Genomic DNA, 22,314 nt, shown 5'->3' with positions numbered 1-22,314 from the left:
GCTGAGCTTCACTTAGACCTTGTTTGGTAGCTGCTCTCTGTTTAACAGAGTAGAACTTCTTTCTTGTTGATTAGGCTTGAAAGTATACTAAGATCAAACATCAAATCACATCCTTCGTCAAGAAAATGTTTACATCTTCCATATTTTGCAACAGAAACGGGGCAAGACTGCAGGGCAAGGCTGAGCTGGCTTTTCCCTGAGCTGCGGTGGTGGGCTTGGTGAGGAGTCCAGCGGGGCGGGCGCCGGGCACGGCGGGGCCGCGGCGGCAGCCGAGGGGCGGAGCGGCCGCCGGACGGGCCGGGAGGGCCGCGTGGCGGGGCCGGGCCGTGTCGGTGCCGTGTCGGTGCTGTTCCGGTGCCGTGTCGGTGCCGTGTCGGTGCAGCGGCGGCGGAGCGGCCCGGGCAGACGGTACCGCGGCGGCGGGCGGGGGGCGGGCGCTGCCAGCCCGGGGCAGTGAGTGGCTCTTGCCGGGATCGGGGCTCCTGCCCGGCTCTTGCCGGGATCGGGGCTCCTGCCCGGAGGGCAAAGGGCGAGGCGCGTCACAGACCGGCTGGCCCTCCGGGAACGTCCTGCCGTGCTGCTCCAGGGAGTTTTTCCCAGGGATTATTCCGCAGCTTCTCTCCTGCAGCACGGGCCAGGACGGGCGGGAGCGTGGGCACGGAGCGGGTGTGCGTTTGGCTCGGGGTAGGATCAGCGGGGACGCTGAAGAGAAACTGCTCTTTGGAGTGCAGATTTTGCAATCTCTGGGAGTACTTTGCCTTTCCCCTCGTCCAGAAGCTCCTCCTAGCTCCGGCGGTGGAAGGAAGCTTTCCGAACGCGGGCTTGGCCCGAGCCCCAGCGCAAACCAGCCGCAGCCTTGAGGCGGGCCGGGGCCCGCGCCGGGCGGTGCAGCGCCCGGTGGAAGGAAGCTTTCCGAACGCGGGCTTGGCCCGAGCCCCAGCGCAAACCAGCGCAGCCTTGAGGCGGGCCGGGGCCCGGGCCGGGCGGTGCTGCGGGCTCGCCCTGGGGAGCTGCCCGGGCGGGAGCTGCAGAGAACGGCTCTGGGTCCCATATCCAACCAGGAAGAACGTTTAAGATCTCGGATCAGATTATGAGCTTGCTGCTAAATTAATTTACTTGTTCCTCGCTGAAAGGCTGGTGCCTGAGTTGTTTAGGACAAAACAACGTCGGGTGTTTTCAGTACAGCGAGCCTGCGTGGCTGGGGCCCAAGGAAAGTCTGATGCACTAAAACATCAGGAAAGTTTGTGATTAATTTTCAGGTCCATTATTGCTATTCAAGAAAGACAATTTACCGATTTTGCGACTCTTATCACCGTTCAGTATTTTACAAAGGGGTATTCATTACAGAGCTGTAAAAGGGTCACCAAATTAGTTTGCAGCCCTGTGTAAGTGTTCAGCCTGAACCCCAAATTCGGACCTTTAGCCGTGCATTCGCAGGAAGATATTCCCGGCTGCTGTGAGAGGAGCACTGAGCTGAGACTGGCAATCAGGGCTCTGCGTGGGCTGAGTTTTATCAGCTCCAGCTCTGCCTTGTGGAAAGGTCAAGGGTGTTTGCTCTTTCTGCTGTGCTAGCCTGTCCTCATAGTGTTTCTCAGCCTTGATCCCATGTGCTGGAGGTGAGTGTTTGTCCAGTCTGTGGGGGTTTAAGTGCAGTTCTTCTCTCTGGTGAAGTTGAAACCAACATCTACTTTCTGAGCATCAGGGAATGAAATATTTTTGAAGGTCAGGAGCTCTCCTACTTGTTACAGTGTCAGTCATACATGGGAAATTGAAATGAAGTGTAGCTCGTGGTCCTGTGTGTGTAGGGCCTGGCGAGGGAGCTGTGCCAAGTCACTTTTTGAGTGCCTTGTTGCAGTTCAGGAATCTGGCTGGGCATCCAGCGGGGCTGCATTAGCTGCAGCTCCACGCAAGACATAATCCATTGACACGCACATCCTTTCGTGTCAGGAGAACTTCGCTACCAGACTGAGGTGTCCGGGACACAGGCACTGCCAGGGTGTGGTGGGTTTAGGTTGAAACTGGGTACAAATACTAATTTTGTGTAGTGGTTTTGGTTTGTTAATTTGAGATTTTATTAATTTTGAGATTTTTTTGGTTAATGTATTAGAGTGGGTGGTTTGGTGTTGGTTTATTATTAATGTATTTATTTTTTGTTGTGAGGTTGGATTAGGAGAAAGGTAAAGTAGGTTGAAAATTTTAAAAGGGTATAAAGAAAAGTTTATTAACATTAACTAAAAGAAAGAGTAATAAGAACAAAATTTTTACAATATATTTTTTTAAATATTTTTTTCTTACTGGTAATGTGAAGAAATAAAAACATAAACTAAAAGAAAGAGTAATAAGAACAAAATTTTTACAATATATTTTTTAAATATTTTTTTTTCTTACTGGTAATGTAAAGAAATAAAATTTAAAATTTTAGTTAGTTTACTATTTTTAAAATAGTTCTTTTTTAGTTTATTTAGGGAGAGAAGTCTTTATTGCTAATGTTATGGAGACTTTTCTATAAGGAAAAACCCCCAGTTTTCTTGTGTTTTTTTTTACAAATAGTAGTTGTCCAGGGAAATCTGTAATTGTGAAGTTCTTATATTTATGAGCTTTCTTACAGTTGTTTATGAGTTATGTTGATTTATGGGGTATTGTTTTAAAGATGAGTTGTTTATAGGTAAAAGTTTTTATTTATTTTTAAAATTATTTTTATTTTTATGAATTTTCTTTTTTTTATCTCTTAGGGGTATAGAATTACTTTTTTTGTTGTTAGTTTAAACTTTATGGGATTACAGTTATTTTAATGTGTTTATTTTAATATGGAGGTTTATGTTTGATATTAATGTGAATTTTTAAAATTGTTTTATCTGTTATAGGGAAAAAGAGTTTTTTCTCTATAGTCTATAGGAGGATTTTAGTGTTAAAATTAAGGGTTTTTTTTTAATCTGGGATTTGATTTTTTTTACTGACTTTGATGTTTTATGGGTTTTTAAATATGATTGTATTTTTTTTTTTAATTTGAGGGAGGCTTGAAGTACTGAAAGGGTTAACGTGTTGTTTGGGTCTTGTAAATGGTTACTTGATTTGTTGGTAACTTGTGAAAGAGAAAAGAGGAAGTTCTCGGGGATTTTTGTGTCTAGTTTTTCAGTGGTTGGAAGTTTTGTATTATTTTTTTTAATTCTTCTCTTGCTAACCTATGACACAGGGCTAGGTGGCAGCTGAGCAGTGAAGACCTGCGTTTTGCACGGGGGCACCTCTCTCCCCTGTGAGTCAGTCCCTGACAGTGATGGCTGTGTGCTCTAGGGCCTGTGGAAGACAGCACCCAGCACAAAGGACTTCAGTGGAGTGGGCCAAGGATGCACTGCTGTGCTGTTTGTGCCTCTTTATTGATGCCTTGGGATTATGGCCAAAGTTTTTACTTTGTGGCTCAGCTATGTATTGTGAAGTGTGTGCAAGCATAAATAAGCCTGCCTGTGAACAGATAAACCTTGGGCTTAACAATGAAGCATTCTGTTAGTCTGTGTCTCTGTTTTATGAAATTTCCTTCATTCTTCTGTGACCCATTAGTGATAAGAGTACAGTGTTAGCTTTGTTTCCAGCACCAGGCAAGCTCACATCAGCTGCCAGTGTCATACAGTGGCATGTGACTGCACATGGTAGGGGAATTTGAAAGGACCAAGTGTTTCATCCCAGTGCCATCATCTGATGGGCTGACTTGAGCCCCCTGCTGCCAGGGGCATTGCCCAGGCCTTATGTGCCCAACAGAGGTCAGTTCCATCTGTTTGTTTCTTGATTTTTAATTAAATTTTCAGGGCAGATAGAACACAAATCTCTGTTACAGTTGGACTGTAGCAGCTGGATAGGGAACGCAGTAGGCCTGGTGATACATAAGGCACAGGAGAACAGGGCTCTGAATTGTCATATGAGAGAGGTGAAAATAGTGCTGGTGACACTAGTTTGGTGTTCTTTGGAAGCCATTCATTTGATACAGTACATTTTTCAGGTATGGTATGACATGTGACAAAACCCAAAACCTACTGAAGGGACTGCATCACTGCAAGGTTCAAAATGTGCTAGTTCAGGAGGCAGAGTACAGCTCTGCTTTGGTTGTAAAACTCCAGTAAGCTGTTAAAACTACAACAATATATTATTTAGGAGATGCTTATTGTGGTTGAATGACTGCATATTCTGGTACTGTGTAGCTTTTCTTTTATTCCATTAATCCACAGGAAACTTAGTTACATCAAGCACAAGTGTGTAGGACATGATTGTTCTTTTACTTTCTTGTTCATCCAACTGTATTTAGTAGTTTGGAGTGGGACATTCAAAATGCTAATTTAAAGCATGCTTCCATAAGATCATCATCTTGATTTTATCAGGAAACAAGAACTCTGAAATCATGGCGGGGAAACCCAAGCTGCACTACACCAAGGGAAGGGGGAAGATGGAGTCAATCCGATGGCTGCTAGCAGCAGCTGGGGTTGAGGTTTGTACCATTTTTTATAAAGTGATTTGTGATTAAAATAGTATTCTCTGGAATGGTTTCCCAATTGCATCTGTGCTTAGCGATATGCACATCATCACATATCTATCTAAGCAGAATGCTTAGATTGAATGATACACTCTTGTGTTGTATTTCATGTATTCCTTGAGCCATAGTTACACCGTGAAGAGATTTTAACATACAAAGAGAATTGATGGGTGTCATTTTTGAAACATACTTTAAGATGAGATTGTGAATTGTTGCTACAGACAAAACTGGGACTTTTTGTCAATGCTCATAACTTCCCTGTATCTCGTGAGTCTTCTCCACTGAAGGACCATGCATACCTCATGTCTGATGAACATGAAAACTTTTGAACATTCTCTCCAAACAAAGTACCTTTTGTTCTTTGGGTCAGGATCTGAGTAAGATAAATCAGCAGATCTGCCCCAAAGGCAGTGTTAGGGAATCTATCTAGATTCACATCAGGTCAAGGCCATCTTAATTTCTACATTAAGTTTTTGTTTGAATATGGTTTTTTGAAACTATTTATACTATATTGGAAATAAAAGGCTTTTTTAAATGGTGCTCACTTGAGAATGTTGCTGACAGAAAATTTGCAGAACACGAGTGCTGAGGAAACCAAGATCTTGTCCTCATTCAAATGTCCTTATTAAAAAAAAAAAATCCAGTGGATTAAAGAGGGAGATAAATGCTGTGTAAGAGCAGCATAATTTACAAGAAGTTTCTTAATATTTCACGTGGCATCAGCTGCTTTTTATCCATTTATGGTATCCATTTATGGTTCATGCAGGTGACTCTGGTCCTTATAAAGAGGAAGTTCTTTCTGGAGCATAATGCATTGTACAGTCCTGTGGGGTTGGGGACAACAAAGTCTTGGGTTATAGTCTCTGCTGCAGCAGAGATAAGTAGGGGTCTGTTAAGGAAACTTTCCTGTCTGACCATCCAGGAGCCTCTCCATCAGTCCTTAAAGTAATCATGGTGCAACAACAGAGTAACATTATGCCTCCAGGGAGGGACCCAGAACAAAGGAAACTACTGGTCCTTTATACCCTCACAGTCTGAGTGAAGGTTTGGGGTCATGGGCTCCTGCCGTGTGTCACATGGCCACTGCCACAGGTCCTCTGCCCTTTGTTGTGCAAAGGGAGGCAGTTCCCAGCTCTTGCCTTGGGCTCCCAGGGCTCCATGAGCAGCTGGAACTGCAGCTGCTCAGCCAGCTACTGGCACTGAATGGATTCCTGGACAGGGTCAACACAAAGAGATAAGTATGGAGAATAGTGTGGAGAGGTGGGCTCTAACTGCCAGACTTCCTTCCCCTTCTCCACTGCCTTTGGAGTGACAGTGTTGTTTTCTACTCTTGCTTTTCAGTTTGAGGAAGAATTCATAGAGACAAAAGAAGACTTAGAAAAATTGCGCAATGGTGAGTCTGCAAACTGTACCCCAAACATAAATTCACACAAACAGAGCAAAAGAACAACAGGAGGTATTTTTTTAAGACCTGAAATATGATGTGACCTGTAAAGAAGAGCTGCTTCCTTGTGGATGCTTTCATCCCTGAGAATTAGAAATTTCTTGGTCTCTTTTCAGGTCTCTTCCTTATTTTCAGTGTAGCATTTCAGCAGTCTGAGTAGCTTGCTCCTTTTCCTTCCCTAGATGGAGTCCTGCTGTTTCAGCAGGTGCCCATGGTGGAGATTGATGGGATGAGGATGGTGCAGACCAAAGCCATCCTCAGCTACATTGCAGCAAAGTACAACCTCTATGGGAAGGACCTGAAGGAGAGAGCCTGGTATGGTAACATTACTTACTAACACTCCTCCATGATTGTTAATGTTTACAGCAAGAATGTTGCTGTGAAGTATCTGCATGTAAAGGTGAGTATACCTAACAGACTGGCACTTACTGTAGAGGGTTTATTTTGTGAGAATGGAAGGCCAGCTCCAGAGACTGTGGAGATTATTGTGGACTGGCAATTGTTAGCCAGCATCCTGTCATGATTAGACCTCAAAACTATTTTTTTTCCCCTGAAGTGTTTTGCATATGCAGTCTTTTTTCCCACAGCATAAATGAATAAATTATTAATGGAAAACAGTATGAATTCCATTTTAAACACATTACTTGCAGCCTTTTTTTTCCTTATTGCATATACTGTGAGCCTATTTTACAATTTGTGCTTTGAAAAAAATGGGAAGATTTCTCAAAGTGGAAGAACCAAGAAAATAAACCAGTGTCTTATGTTTCACTAATAAACATTTTACTCAGTGATCACTTCAGAGTTGTATTTCAGGAAAATAATCAAAATGGAAAGTTTGAATGATATATGTTGAACAAAAATATTTGTTTCAGGATTGATATGTACGTGGAGGGAACTACAGACCTAATGGGAATGATCATGTATCTCCCTTTTCAACCAGCTGATACAAAAGAAAAGAATCTTGCCTTAATCATTGAACGAGCTACAACCAGGTACTTCCCTGTTTATGAAAAGGTAAGAGATAAATCACCAGCAGTTCACACAGACAGTGAGTTCTGGGCTCTCCCTCCTACCCTACTCCCCCACTGTTCCCACACATGTACTTTCCAGAAGGCAAGTGACAGTAGAACTCTAGAAATGTATGATGGAGCCAGTATCCAACAATGTGAAAAGAGTGCCACAAAATAATTTTTGGCTGGTTTCTTTTTTGTCTTTCTTTTCCAACCTAGCTTAGTGGCTGATGGCTCCCAGTGTTTTGCCTAAATGCACCATTTCAATACTTGTGCCAGCCTTCAGTACTTATTTTCTGGAAGTGTAATGTGTTACAGAATTGTTAAGGTTGGAAAAGACCTTCTAAAGATCATTAAGTCTAATTGTCAACCCCGCACCACCACCATCAAACTGTGACCTCCTGTGACATATCCACATTTCTTGAACACTTTCAGGGTTGGTGAGTCCACCAGTTCCCTGGACAGTCTGTTCCAGTGCTTCACAACCCTTTACATGAACAAAAATTACTCAGATCTAATCTAAACCTTCCCCGGTGCAACTTGAATCCATTGTCATTTGTCTTGTCACTGGTTACCTGGGAGAAGAGGCTGACCCCCACCCTCCTACAATGTCCTGTCAGGGTGTTGTAGAGAACAATAAGGCCTCCCACTCACCCTCTTTTATTCTTGCTATTCAAAGTTACATATATTTGTGCATTACAGCTAAGGATCTAATTCTATGATCTTCCTTAAATCCATTGCTTAAATGTATTACATTTAGAGGTTATGATTCACTCTCTGAATTGCTACTTGGGCATCCTTAGGTGTGCACAGAGATGCTCTGCAAGCAAGATACATGTAGCATAGAAAGTATAAAGCAATTAATTATTTACTGGCTAGCATGCACCAAAGAGCCTGAGCTGTGAGGGAAGGCATTGGTATGCTTGCCATCCCCTTTGAGCACATGAGGAGGCTTTCTTGGCTAGGGAGGCGTTGGTCAGGAGGATTGTTCTTCTCCCTGGAACATTGCCTGGATGTTATGGAACTGCCATTTTCCACCAACCTGCTGTTTGTTTTGTTGTTTTATTTCTCCTGTAAGGATATTGTAATTTTTTCTTGTGTTAAGATTTTCTTGTTTGAATTGAGCCAGCTGTGATCCTCATCTCAGAAGTTTGCTTCTGTTTGTAACTTTTCCTTTTGTGCCATGTGTGGTTGTGCTGTACAGACTTTCTCACAGTGCTTTTTCAGGGCATAGTGGTCTCCTCAGAAATCTGCCAGGGGTACAAAGCTGTGTTGTTTCACAGCTGAGCTGGGTTTCCAGCTTGAAGCCTTTGTTACCAGGCAGCTGAAGTCGACTCAAAAAATACAGAACTTGATGCAATTTCACGTCCCACTTTATTAGAGCCTTAAATTGTACAAAGAAAACCCACAAAGGCTGCCTGGTAAAATAACAATGTAAATGATAATCCAGCACTTTTGTAATCAGAGTTCATATATATCCACTGCCATACTAGTGAAGGGCTGTGCTGAGATGTGTTGATTACACACCCAAATCTTTCGAAGATTAAAGTCTGATACGTATTTTAAGTTATTAAACAATAAAATATGCATCAAAATTCTCTAAACCTGTGCCTAGGTGGCATAAACTACTGTTGTGATATGTTTTAGCATGTATGCTCCATATAGGAGAGTCTTTAAAGAAATCCTTGTTTGCTTACATAAAGACACAGCGGAACTGTTCCATTATTTTAGCCTAGTTAATTTTGTTTAAAATGGTTAATAATTTTCTTTCTGTACCAGCTGTTTAAGATGTCTATTGTTTCAGCTTATCAGGGTTTGCAGTCTATGTGTTATTCATTCTGGAAGCTGACAGGAAACATACCTAGCTGTGAGTGTTCACTTTAAACACTCAGCAGCCAGGAGGAGCAGCAAAAGGCAATATGAAGCCCTGCAGGCAATCAGATTCCGATGCTGTGTTTGGGAGTTTCCACACCGTCTGATAAACAAGCTGTGCTAGCAGCCAGGAGGAGCAGCAAAAGGCAATATGAAGCCCTGCAGGCAATCAGATTCCAATGCTGTGTTTGGGAGTTTCCACACCCCAAAACAAGTTGTGCTAAACCTTGCTAGAGCAGTGTAGGAAGTAACTACGTGAAGGGATCAGCTGTGACTCTGCCCATGACTGCTGCCTCCATGGCAGAACTGGCAGATGGGGCTGGAGAAGGAGGTGGCTTCCAGAGTCACAGACTGATGTCTTACTGCACATTTGCTAATTGGGAGTAGCCTTAGTGTGACTTAGGCACAGACATGGCCTTCTCTTGCTCCTGATAGGAGGGTGACAGTCTTGAGGACAAAGGTGGGCTGGAGAGCTGGTACCTGCTCTGAAACTGTGCTGCAATGTTCATCTCAACCTGTCTACTACACTTGTAGTACCTTTGGCAGGCTGTGATTCTTGCATCAGCAGTTTGCCACAAAGGAGTCCTTCCTTAACGGGATAAAAAGGGTGGGAAGGTTGTAGTCCTTCATTCTGACATATTTCAGACTGTAATCAGCAGTCTCAAACTTTGCTGAAACATCTGGAAATTAACTTAACATTTTTCTTAAAAATTCAGGTGTGCTTACATGTAAACTGGCCTGACTACCTCTTCCAATTACTTTAGTCCTGTTTTTTTGTGTGATTAAGTCTTTCTTGTGGTACTGGACCTGGTATACAGCTACCTGGTGCAGTAGGTTAGAGTGAGAGATGGGATCGTACACACTGAAACATGAATTCTGATTTAATTTTTTGTTTAAAGAATATGTATCACTTTCTAACTTCATAGGTTCTTGCATGGCTTTGCTGTGCTATGTTTTTTCAGAAATCTATCTGCAATGAAATACCTAAATAAAATTGTCACATCCCATGTGAATTCTGGACCTGGTATACAGCTACCTGGTGCAGTAGGTTAGAGTGAGAGATGGGATCGTACACACTGAAACATGAATTCTGATTTAATTTTTTATTTAAAGAATACGTATCGCTTTTTAACTTCATAGGTTCTTGCATGGCTTTGCTGTGCTATGTTTTTTCAGAAATCTATCTGCAATGAAATACCTAGATAAAATTGTCACATCCCATTTTTGTTTATTTGTTCAAACTTTATAGGCCTTAAAAGATCATGGACAGGATTATCTTGTTGGCAACAAATTAAGCTGGGCAGATGTCCATCTGCTGGAAGCCATTTTAATGGTAGAAGAGTGTAAGCCTGATGCACTCTCTGCATTCCCTCTGCTGCAGGTTAGTAATCATCTGGTGTCAGTTTGGAAGATAACAAATTTCACTGACTGTTGTTAGAAGTTTATGGATGTTTACATCTTTTGTGCCATTGTACTGACATTTCTGTGGTCTGTTTGACTACACAAACCTGCACTCAGTGCACTGCCTTGCCCAAGGGCTGCTGGGGACTCACCCTTCTTCAGTTCTGCTTTTCCCAGCTGTTCTCAGCTGGCAGGAATTCACTCACTACTGCTACCAATTTGGTCCTTTCACTGCTACTTCCATGTCTTCAAATACAACAACAATATCCAGAAGGAAAGTCTGTGGCCTGGTGTGTCGGCAGTTCCTGCCCTTTTCTTTTTGCCAGAAAAATTACATTTTTTAGAAATCATATACAAAGAGCAATTAAGTTTCCTATGTCTTGACTTCTGTAGTGCTTTGCACTGAGATATTCCTGTCTTTGCGGTTTTTTTTCCTCAAATATATCTGCAGGATTGGGATGTGGGTTTTTTTTCTTTCACTTTTTACTAGATGAATCTTAACTCTTTAATATTAATTTCTCCCATTCTCATCTGGGAAACTTAAGATATAGCACCAGCATTACAGATCAGAAAAAGTTAGTACCTTTTACTGTTTAGTAAGTATGTCTGACAAGTAAAAATCCAAGTCACCTGATCTTTAAACTATAAAGGATGGAATTATCATTTCCTTAATCTCACTGGCTTTACTGTTGCTTCTTACAGGCTTTTAAAGGAAGAATCAGCAACATTCCAACAATCAAAAAATTCTTACAGCCTGGCAGCCAGAGGAAGCCACCAACAGATGAGAAGTTTGTTGCTGTTGTGAGGAAAATATTCAATATCTAATCTGATGAAGATAACCCAACTGTAGTATATTACCAGAGCTTGCTTTGTAAGAGAAATTGCATAGCTGTGCTCTGTAACTTGCATCATATGGCCAGTATTGAAACAGATCACTGGTAAATGAGCGTAAAAGGCTAATTTGTACCTGCTGATTCCAGAAAGAATTTAACGAAGCAGTTATATGAAATAAAATATGCTGACACTTGGTGTGTGTTTAATGAAAGTGCATGCCTGGTAGGGTAAAATGTTCACTTGTAACTTCTGGAATACTGTAGAAAAGCCACATGATCCCCAACCCCCTTTTTATAAACTGCCAGAGACAGGAGCCACACCCTGAAAACTGAGAAGTCATTTAAATTCAGGCCTAGAATCTTTTGGCTTGGTTCTCTACTGGTCTCTAGGTGGTCTCCTAGAATGTTCATTCTCTCCCTGCTGTATTTCACAGCTTAAAAATTAAGGAAATAAAACCTTTAAAAATAAAATTAAAATTCATGATTCTTTTAAGTTTACAGGCAGAAGTAAAAAACTTCTAATCCCCATATGAATCTCTTAGGAGTGATTTTTTTTCACTGAAAGATCAAAGTCCTTGTGTTTAATTGGCCTGCTGTGGTTTTTATCTGCTGAGAGCACCTATTCCCTTGCTCTTTTTGCTGCTTGGCTGGCTGGTCAGTGAGGCAAATGCTCCTTGGGTGGTTTTTTATAAGGTTTTACCTTCTGCAGTCACTTCCCACAGTTATAAAGCCAAGTGCACTGGCTGCTTACCTTCTCAGTAAGAGTGACTTTTACCTCAATAGTGCTTAAAGCATGCACTACTATGTCATATTCTTTACCCTAATTTAATGGGAAAAACCACTGTTCCCTTTAAGAACATTGCCATAAACCATCCTTTGCACTTAGCTGTTTCTCCTCAGTAGGACTCCAACTGATTAGGCAAACAGTCAGCCAGTACATGCAGAACTGCTGCCCGGCAAAGTTAACTCCTTCACTGACTTGTGCCTTAGAAGAGCCATGTGCAGCTCAGAGGTACAAACCACAAGTGCCCCAATCACCTGCACTACTGACTTCCAAACAGGTTTACATTAAAATTACCTTGATAGCTGGAAGCAGTGCTTAGCCATACCCAGCACAGTACCCATTTCACTGGGCTACTCCTCTCTTCCAAAAAAGTGCTATGATTTAGGAACCATCACAAAGGGGGTATCATGATACATGGTAACCTTTGTAAGCAAGCTTTGTATGAAAAAAATGAGAAGCAGCAAAATTTCTGTTTGTATTCAAGAGCACACTCACCCATACTGCTTCCTAACAACATTGCTTATATTCTCTGTACACCTGAAGACAGTCTTAGCCAAGCTTTGAGTCCCCAGGAATATTTATTTTTTACACAAATCAAAGTAACTTCAATGAACAGTCTCTTCTGCTTATGGCCGGGGGGAGTTCAGCAAGATAATCTGTGTGAGAATGGAATGGCAAACCTGTTCCAGAGCTTGGAACCTCTGTGCAGCATGACAAATCTCAGCCCTGGTTCATGTCACTGGCAATTTACAGCATGGTACATGTTTTAAAACACTACCAAGCACAAAGCAGAGGACCAGACTCTTACCATTGATAAAATGGCTCACTCATCTGCTTAAAAAAATATATAAGCTTCAAACATTTTACATTTTATTTGAACTCTGATTTTTTCTATTTGGAACCAGGGTAACAAGAATGTGTGTTGGAAAGGAAATTGGTTTTTTAGTGCAACGCAGTACAGGCCCAAGACTTTTTTGATTTAGAACTGATTATTTAATAAAATTATACTTCAATACAAGATACCTTTTTAGCATAAACATGTATTTATATATATTCTTTCAGTGATACATTGCAAGAGTAATTCAATTTCCTGGGGTGCTCTGCACCCCTAAAAGGGATCAAACTTACAAAGAAAAATCCCACGAGTTAATAGACTGCTTAAATGAAAGTAGATCAAAATACACCAACAAAACACTTGCTTTAGTTTTTAAAAAAAGCTTTTAAAATATCAGCACATGTCAATAATCAATTAACAAGTACAGATCTTTTACAGAAAATATAAATGCAGTGTAAGACTTGTGTTCAATCTTGTCTTTCAAGTACAGAGAGCATGTCTGTTTGGTGGGCATGGCAGTCATATTCAGTTCTAAATTCTCCTACAGCAGCATAAAAACAAGCCTCAAAATCATCAAAAGGCTGAAAAAAAAACAAAACAAGAAAACATAATTATGGCTGTCATTAATAAAATCAGTGAAAGTCATCATTAAATAACAGTGCATTCATAACTAACTGACACTAGAGTCTCTATTAAGCCGTCTTTTCAGGTGTCCAGATCTCCAGTCTCAGTGTCTAGAAAAACAAAACCCACCTAGGCTGGAAAAGCAGTCACAATGGACAATAACATTTTCCAGTGTAAGTCTTGATTCTTAAATTTTGCTTAAATTTTGACAAATTGCTTCTGATTTTTTCTTCCCTGTATGTAACTGAAGTAAAACAGAATGGTATTATATTAAATCTGCATTATTAAAATGACAAAGCAACAGTTATTATTCCTTCAGAAGATGGGGATTCTGATTTACACCTGGAAAATGTTTTGCATTACAGACTCGTTGGGAAAAAAATTTTGAACTTACTCCATAATTTAATTCCAAATTAACAGACACAGAAATTTTTCCAGAATGCCAAGCAGCAGCAATAAAGTAGCTGGAACAGCCAGATTTTTTTTTTATTTGCATTAATACTGGCCAAAATTTTGAGGTTAGGTCAAAAATGTCCTGATTTTCAAAAATACTGTGCTTCCAGTAGTTTTGAATGCAGCACTTCTAAACCAAAGTGGTGGTTTTTTGTTTTTTTGGGTTTTTTTTAAGATGACTGTGTTGGATGAAATTAGGCTAATTTTATGTGTATGTGTTCAAAAACACTAAGGCTTATCTAGGTTCTTCCAAAAGCCTTATCAATATGCATTAATATTTAATTGCTGACCTCTCCTTTCTGTGCTGAGAAAGTCACTTCTTACCAGCTGTATCTGCCTAGTAAGTTGAAAAAGCTGCTCACTGAAAACAGGACTGTGACCTCCAAACTAATTTCACTTAAGCTGTGTAGTTGCTGAATGACAGTGACTTCCACCAACAGTGCCTTGAATCGAGTGTGAAATGGCAACTATTTGATAACCAGTGAAATCTTTACAGTAAGATCTGCAATATGTATTTACCTCAGGCATGCTACTAGTCCAGCTGGCATTAATTTCTTGGACCTCTTGAACCTCATTCCCATTATAATGGTCAAAAGAAAAGATGAAACTGTAAAAGACAATCCAATATATTTATGTTCTCACTTTTCTCAGTGGACCACTCAAGAACACACAGAGTTATCTAAGGTCATTGCTGTTTTTCTATGAACTGCAATTTAGTGAAACATTAGGCCAGAAACAGTCTATAACAACATTCTTGCTTTTCCAAAATACACCATTATGATTTATTTTAGCAACAAATAAAGTGTCCATGTGCAGCAGAATGCTAAATCCTATTCTATGAAGACTAGGTAAGTTTGTCAGTCCATCAATTCTACTCACCCATATCTAAATTCATGGGATATCAAAAAAGTAGAAAGAATCTTGGCCATAGCACTCACATGTATATTGAATTACAGGAACAGTGTCTCATAAATCCCACCAGTCTAGATCATTGCAGCTGTCTTCTGACTATTCAAGGAGCTAGAGCATTCAACTTCTTGTCTGTTTTATTTTTAGAATATTAGCTCTATTTGCTGAGCCTTAAAAACTATATTGGATGGTTTGCCAGCTGTTTTTGCTACAGAATATGGCTATCGACATCTCTTTCTTCATGACTACAATTCCTCTGGAGCCTTTTGCTATGAGGGAACCATCCTTGCCTGTGACAAGAGGTGGGCTCAAGAGAGCAATAAATGCAGCATAAGCAGCAGAGAACAGCTATGAAAGAAACTGCATCTTCTTCCTGGAGTAGTCTTATCTAGAAATGGAGGCAGCAATGAATTCATCAGGCAGAGGGATTTCACTTTGAACTATGGCTGCAGAGTGCTACATAAATGAGAAGGTCAAGGAGAACACATGAAACTGCAAAGATAGCTACCTTCATTAAAGAACTGTCACTTGAAATGCTGCATAGAAGTGGGCAGAGAGGCAGGACTTCTCATGAGCAGCTGGGCTTTGCCACTCTCTCACCCAAAGTAATGGCAGTCACACAGATCTCTTCCCTTTCTATGGAGCAGTTAAACCATCTGGCTAATTCTCTTCAAATTCCACTGTCTAATCTTGGGGCCAGTCCTGTGTTCATAGGTGTCAAAAATTAGTTTTAAACTCACTTCAGCATATAAAACAAGCCCTGACAGTTACAAGTATCTTACAGAACTCTACCAACTATGTGAACTCATCAAAGATATGCTGCAAAAAAAAATATTATGCTCCATTATCCATTGCTCTTATTTTCTAGTCACATAGCCTTGATCCTCTCAGGAATGTTTCAAGGAGTGAAGTATTCCACAGCATGTGTCTTGCCAGAGTCCTGAGTATATTTACAGTTTATTACAAGCTACAAAGCATATTCACTCTGTAATGTTCTTTTTTTCCCCATTTGCTAGTATCTGGCTTTTCACAGGCTCCAGAGACTTTTTAACACATTCAGCTTTCAGACCAGATTTTAGAAACTGCTATACATTCACTATTTCCTTATATACCTATATAAGGTATATAAGGTATATATTTCCTAATATACCTTAAACCAAAGAAATTCAATAAATCAACAGCAATTCAATGCAGTGAATCATATTCAGATCAGAATCAACTTGCATTGTGAATGCTACTAACTCTTGCATACTGAGATTTGAATTTCTACATCTACTTCAAACACATAAAAATGCATTAAAGTATCCAAGAAAACACAGAGCTTATTTCAGGTGAAGTAGGAAAATGCCTGAAATAGTAATTTATAAAACAACTAAGAGAATTGTCTGGGGTACCTATTGGCTACATACTCTTTGTATGTAGGACAAGTTACAACAACCTTACTATCAAGGTCTTGTAGTAAAATATTACCTAAATTACTGTAGAGAGTCTTGCATAGGTGAAAACTACTGTCAATAATTACGGTTTGGATGGATAGGTTGTTTTTACATTTCCTAACCTTTTAAAGGTTTGGGTGCTTGCTTTATTTTACATTGTAATTTACTGTAGTGACTTCCAAATTCAGAGTGGTCACTTTCTTTCATGCACTTAATTTTCACCTTTCATTTGTGCTCTAGCTGCTTTTCATATTTTGGCATGTTAGGCATAAGTGAAAACATTCTAGTTTTCCACAAAAGCAATACACATTTATAATAAAAAGCAATTAAAACATTTATTTGTAAACATTCTAAACTAAGACTGCTTTAAAAAGTCTTTGTTCCTTTTACTTCATGTAAGAAGAACTTTCTAAGGCAGGTGTAGTGAACTCTTATCTCATCTTATTGCTGTAACTTCTACTAAATAAGTACTTTACATTTCTCCAGTTGAGAAAGTCCTCACATGCCTACAACAACATGAAATGCAAAACACTGGCTGTTTTAGATATCAGACATTCAAAAGCACATTAATAGAAAATTTTGTATTAGTCCCTTCAAAACCTGGGAATTGGGAAACAGGCAACATACATTAAGTTTTAATGAATCTTCTTTTCCATAAATTCTGTATCTAACTTAGTGACTGAATTGACCCATAGGAGTATAATATCATATGCTACTTAAAAGCATCTCACACTAATCATTATAAATTTACATATATTTAAGGCTATGTCTTCATTGCAAAAAAAGGTTTGGGTTTTTTTAAACAGTGGGATAACTTAATCTGAGCAAGGTCATGGTGGCAAAACTGGAAATCTAGTTTAAGGCTATCTAGGAGCAGATCAGGTCCACAATTACCACCTTTACTAAAGAACTTGCTGAGAACACTTTGCTATCAATGCTACTCAGCATTTTTTTTTAAATGGAAATTTTTATAACTGTGATTGGTGCAAAGCACAAAGCCAGAATGAACAATATACCACAAATTCTAAGCTGAGAAAAACTAATTGTGTTTTTCACACTTTGTTTTCACACAATCTGGATTGAATGTATTTTAAATGCCTTTTGGCATGTGAAACCACAGCCTAAACCATCTTTGCTAAAACCATGAGTGAGACAAGCTCCCAACAGCTCCTATTGCAAATTCACTTGTGCAAGGTTTATGTCTCCTGAAGGGATTGTAAGTTTTTGCCTCCACGAGGGTTTCATGGCAAACTAGCTGCCACGACAATTATTGCACAGTCTGCATCCTGTCTTTCTCAGCAACAAAGGAAAAACACTAAGTTAAACTGTTCCATTCACTGGGAGCTGAGGATATGTTGCATTACGCAACAGTGGATCCCACATCTACTTTACTGCTCCGATTGCAGAATTCAATCTGTAATGCTAACGATTTTACAGCAGTACTATCTCCAGTTTATCAGCTGGATTTCACAATATGTGCAATGTTAGGCAAACATCTCATAAAAGGAGTGCTGCCAGGTGGCTCCTGGCACACCTGACACACCTACTGGCTTTGTATCAATGATCTGGCTTACCTTGCAAATGGCTCCTGAATTTTGCAAGCTAAGCTGAAGTGTTGAACTCTAGTTAAAACCCAACATTTAAACCAAAGCAATAGCCAAAATTTACTAAAAAGAGAATTTTACATGCAGTTCAGGATGCTGCTTGTTTGTTTGCTTACTGTAGTGAAACACTTACACAATGATATCTTCACATTTCTTGGATCACACGTTACACAGTAAGCTCCATAACCAGCCACAGAGCCAAAGATGAGTCCAGCAGCTAAAGAGATTTTACTACCTGCAAGAAATCATTCAAGTGTTATTTCTCAATACAAGGTCTTTAAGCTCAGTCTTTGTACGGCAGCTGTCTCTCTACAATAGAACTGATTTTGCCACATTCCAGCTTACCTCACTCAGTGTGAAGAGAGAGGTAATATTTCTGTAACTGGGTCATCTAATGTGTGGGATTAGGGGCAAAGCCGACTAAGGGGGAGATTATCAGGATCCAGTAACACTTGCAACTTGGGAAAAACACAACCCTAGATTTGGCTATTTTCTCTATCATACATATGAAGGATTTTTGTAATTTCTCTGAACTGTATGCTCATTTTAACTATGTCTCACAGCACTTGGGAGTCTCCAAAAATGGTAGAAATGTACCAATATATATAAAGAGTAAACTGGAAAACATGTGTGGTCATAATGTCAGGTCTTTCTCATCACCTGAGAAAGACATCAGTCCTGGAAAAAGAAATGCTATTGTCAACATCTCATTTAATGAATAACGAATGAAAAAACAAATAAATGGCAGTGAGGATGAACACAGGGCTTCTAAAAGTAACTTGACATCTTCTTGCAGTGCTATTGAAAAACTAATTCATAAATCCCAGATATATCCCCAATATTTTAAATTTCTGAACAGACACTTGTCTTGGTACCATATGATAAAAGCACAGAATCTGCACAGCAGACATAATTTGAATTAAACTGATCCCCAGATGTTTATAAATATTCAGACCTCCGATGTCATTTAGTTCCCAATCCTTTTGTTTTGACTATTTTTAATCAAGACTTTGCAAGAAAATGTAAATCATAACCAATAAAAAATTATCTAGATTTGCCACGAGGATTGAGCAAGTATTAAAGAGTGAAAAGAACAGGTGAATGGGATAGTCAGTGAGTGCAGCTGGCTGCAAACACAAAACCACAGCGTTTTCAGAAATTCAGATGTGAAGCCGTGCCTCCGAGAGCAAAGCCTGTGCACACTACGAAGGGAGGCGGCGACCCTAAGCCCCAAGAATCGTGACGGACACGGCACAGGGACGGTGACCGGGGCGCCGGGGGTCCTGCCCGCCCGTCCCCGGGACCGCTGCGACCTCTGCCGGGCGCTGAGCCGGGCACGGCGCTGCCACCCGGCACTGCAAAACCCTGGAACACCGAAACTGCGCTCTGTGCTGCGCTGCCACCCAAACCTGACTGGTTATCCTACTGCGGAAAGGCACAGTTCTAACAGTACCAGAGAATTAACCACCGTACGTAGAGGGTTTTTTTCCCACCGTGCATCTGGAAACGTCAGAATCAATCCTGGATTTCTCTGTAGAAAATAAGCTTTAATCAAGGATCTACTGTGCTCAACATAGGAATGACTGAAAGGTGATGAGAAAGCCCAAAATGCACTTAAGGTCAAACATAACATGACAACCCCCACTCTTTGCCCTGAAAACACTCATTTAAATGATTAAGTTGGTCCAAGAGCATCTCATGAAACTCAGTGCATTTACAGCAGCGTATGATGGATGTAAAATACAGCTGTGCTAATTACAGCAAAGTTTTCATGTCTCACACTGCATAGAAGAAATCAAATGCTCGATTTCCAAATCCTTCTCTCGCAGTACTAACCTTTACGAGTGTATGCTACAACACCTCCAACCACCAGCAATGAAGCATATGCAAAACCAATCCAGTCAACAGCCATGGTCCCAACTCTGGAAAAAAAACCCAAATATATTGCAACTGAAGGCAAACAAATTCCTTCCTCCTGGTAAAAAAGAAATAATTACTTAATGGGTTCTAAATAACACTACACTCTCCTAAGTTGTGCTTGACTACTGTGTCAAAACATTCAGAAGGTGAAGGTGTGCTTGTTGGCTATTGAACCATCCTTTCACTAACTGCTGCCCTTCCTTACACCCCACCATGGGCATACCCATATTTCCATTAAAGGATTTTTTGGATATATGTTGCATACATTTTTCCCAGTTACAAATACATGTATGCAGGCAAAAAGCTTGACACCGTGCAAAGCATGTTTTGTTGCACTTGTGCCACGCTGCTAAGCTGAGAGCACACTCTGGATACATACAGGTCCTCTGAGCACTCATCTCAGCGCTTTCATCTCCTTTCAACCACACTATACCTGGAGCACTTCAAGCAGCATGTTGTTACATTTCACTCTAAAAAATACGAATTTTTAGAATGTATTCAAAGATTCCAGACAGAAACTTAGGCTGTTTTGGGAAGCTACACACACACATACTTTATCTTGTATCTATGCCCCTTTTATTTCACCTTTACATTTTGATGCATTGTCTGAAGTTAGGCTTCTGTTCTGCAGAAAGCATTTAAGGTTCTGTTGTGATGCTGGTCCGTACTTCCCTGGCAGCGCTGTGTAAAGGCAGGAGTGGCAGTGCTCTGCAGCCAGAGAGCCCCTGCAGCACCGCTGCCCCTCTCCCATCAGCAGATGGGGCACACCTTTCCCCTCCTCCTCCCAAATTAAGCGTACACTTAATTAAGCACATCCTTCTTTATACCTCAGCGCGCGTACCCTTGATCAAAGTGTAAAGGCGTGCTAGCAAAGAGTGCTCACTCAGCATTTCATGTCAAGCCTTTAGTATTTAAAGTAAGAACTCGCAGCGAGCCCACTCCTCCCCAAGTCGTAACCCCTCAGGGCAAAAGGTGGGTTTAGGGGGCCACAGCACCCCGGAGCACGAGGCTTGCAGAGGCGGGGGCCGGGGATGCAGGGGACAGCGATTCCCAGGCCTTTGATGTGCCTGGCCTCCGCAGGCCCCTCCGGCCCGGACCCGCAGCCCGCATCTCGCTCCCCAGCGCCGCGGCGCAGTCCCGGGCCCAGGCAGGCGCCTGCGGGGGGCGGCCGTGAGGGGCAAGGGGTGACAGTGAGCCGGCAGTGCCCTTGCGGCCAGGGGGCAGTGGTGTCCGGGGTGCATCGGGCCAACGGGAGGTGATCCCTCTCCTCCACTCGGCCCTAGAGAGGCCACATCTGGAGCGTTGTGTCCCGTTCTGGGCTCCGGAGTAAAAGAGAGACAGGGAACTACTGGGGAGAGTCCGCGGAGGCCACAAGGATAACATGGGATCTCTCTTTTATAAGGAGAGAGTGAAGGACTGGGGTCTGTTCTGTCTACAGAAGAATGAGAGAGGATCTCAGGCATGCAGATAAATCAAAGCTGAGTGTTGAGAGGGTGGTGCCAGACTTTCTGGTGGTGTGCAGCAATAGGACAAGGAGCAATGGCCATAAACTAAACCACGAAGTTTCAGCTCAGTTGGACAGAGCATGGTACTAATAATGAACTACATGGTTTGCATGGGTCCCTTCCACCCCCAGCAGTTCTGTGATTCTGTGAGTCGTGGCTGTGCTGGTGCAGTAGAGCAGTAGGGCAGCACACTCTGTTGGGGCCCCTCTGTTACTGTGCCCTGCTCCAGGGTGGGCATCTCCTGCTTGAGACTCCTGATCCAGCCTTTCAGGCTCTGGAAAGGTCCATGGATATTTTACTCTTTTAAGGACACCCCCCCTTGCCATGTTCAGGATGGAAGAACTCACAGATGCAGGAGCCCCATCTGCAGATCCACTTGTCCCCAAAGCACGCCCATTCCACAGAGACAGGCTGAGGGTCTGCTGCCTGCAGCCCCCACAGTCGCCCTGTGACTCAGCAGTGGGCACTCATTGCTGTGTCAGGCACCCTTCTGTCCCCTGCCCCTCTCAAAAGCAGGCTCCTCTCTCCTTGCGTGTGTTTTTTCAAAGTCTGAGTGCTGCTGCATGAAGTCAGGTGAGCAGGCACGTAGGCTGAATGCTCGGATGTGTTTGTCAGGGAAAACATCAGGCACAAGCCCTGACACTCTGATACTAAACACGTAGCTAATTTATGAAACTGCTTGATGTGGTTATTTTAACACCCTGACTTCTTGTCTGCTAGCTCTTTTTGCTGGACCTATTCCACTGCAAGCTATTTTTGTCCATATTTTGTCCATAAAGAAACAGTTTCTTTAGCTTTTTCTCAAGTGAGTGATTCTTGACCAGCACAGGACGTGTCCTTCAGGGGTGATGCAGGGGTGCCTGTGTGCGACATTCCCCACACTTCCCTTGTTCCCACAAACAGACTGAGCATAAACATGGCCACAACAGGGAGAGACTCACAATGCCATGTGATAGGACTTGGATACCTGCCTTCTTCAGGGGTCATTTGAAAATCTGTGCCAAAATCCTGTGTTTCCTTTAGATTTCTTTGCTTAAAGGTGTGGGAGTTTTCCGCTCCAAAGAGCTAACTGGAAAGCAAATCAACATTCTCATTAGGGTAAACGTATCTAATTTCCACTCCTAACATTCCGTTTGTTTTTTTGTGGTGCTGTTTAACTACTGCA

At 41.6% G+C, this 22,314-nt stretch overlaps 2 protein-coding genes across 6 annotated transcripts; one reads left to right on the top strand and one right to left on the bottom strand.

Annotated features, from left to right (window-relative positions):
- The first annotated feature begins 259 nt into the window (after positions 1–259).
- Positions 260–11,275, top strand: LOC120502309 (glutathione S-transferase). 5 transcript variants are annotated; one of them, XM_039709589.1, is made up of 7 exons: positions 260–408; positions 4,368–4,474; positions 5,861–5,912; positions 6,146–6,278; positions 6,836–6,977; positions 10,095–10,226; positions 10,949–11,275. In XM_039709589.1, exons 2-7 carry the CDS (start codon positions 4,388–4,390, stop codon positions 11,069–11,071), a joined length of 669 nt encoding a protein of 222 aa, XP_039565523.1. In that variant the 5' UTR covers positions 260–408; positions 4,368–4,387; the 3' UTR covers positions 11,072–11,275. The 5 variants fall into 5 exon arrangements, with proteins under 5 accessions (XP_039565523.1, XP_039565525.1, XP_039565526.1 ...); XM_039709591.1 differs by having other exon boundaries at positions 323–453; positions 10,949–11,170; XM_039709592.1 differs by lacking the exon at positions 260–408 and adding an exon at positions 1,568–1,616 and having other exon boundaries at positions 10,949–11,170.
- Positions 11,276–12,833: 1,558 nt separating this feature from the next.
- On the bottom strand, positions 12,834–19,646 carry TMEM14A (transmembrane protein 14A). Its single transcript, XM_039709595.1, has 4 exons — positions 19,561–19,646; positions 17,858–17,959; positions 14,295–14,382; positions 12,834–13,279 (listed from the first exon to the last, which is right to left on the bottom strand). Exons 1-4 carry the CDS (start codon positions 19,634–19,636, stop codon positions 13,240–13,242), a joined length of 306 nt encoding a protein of 101 aa, XP_039565529.1. The 5' UTR covers positions 19,637–19,646; the 3' UTR covers positions 12,834–13,239.
- Positions 19,647–22,314: the final 2,668 nt, after the last annotated feature.

Source organism: Passer montanus, unplaced genomic scaffold (assembly GCF_014805655.1).
Source record: "Passer montanus isolate IOZ18808 unplaced genomic scaffold, ASM1480565v1 scaffold219, whole genome shotgun sequence".
Classification (NCBI taxonomy): Eukaryota; Metazoa; Chordata; class Aves; order Passeriformes; family Passeridae; genus Passer; species Passer montanus.
Note: the sequence above shows the minus strand (reverse complement) of the source record. Positions and strands in the feature narration are given on the sequence as shown.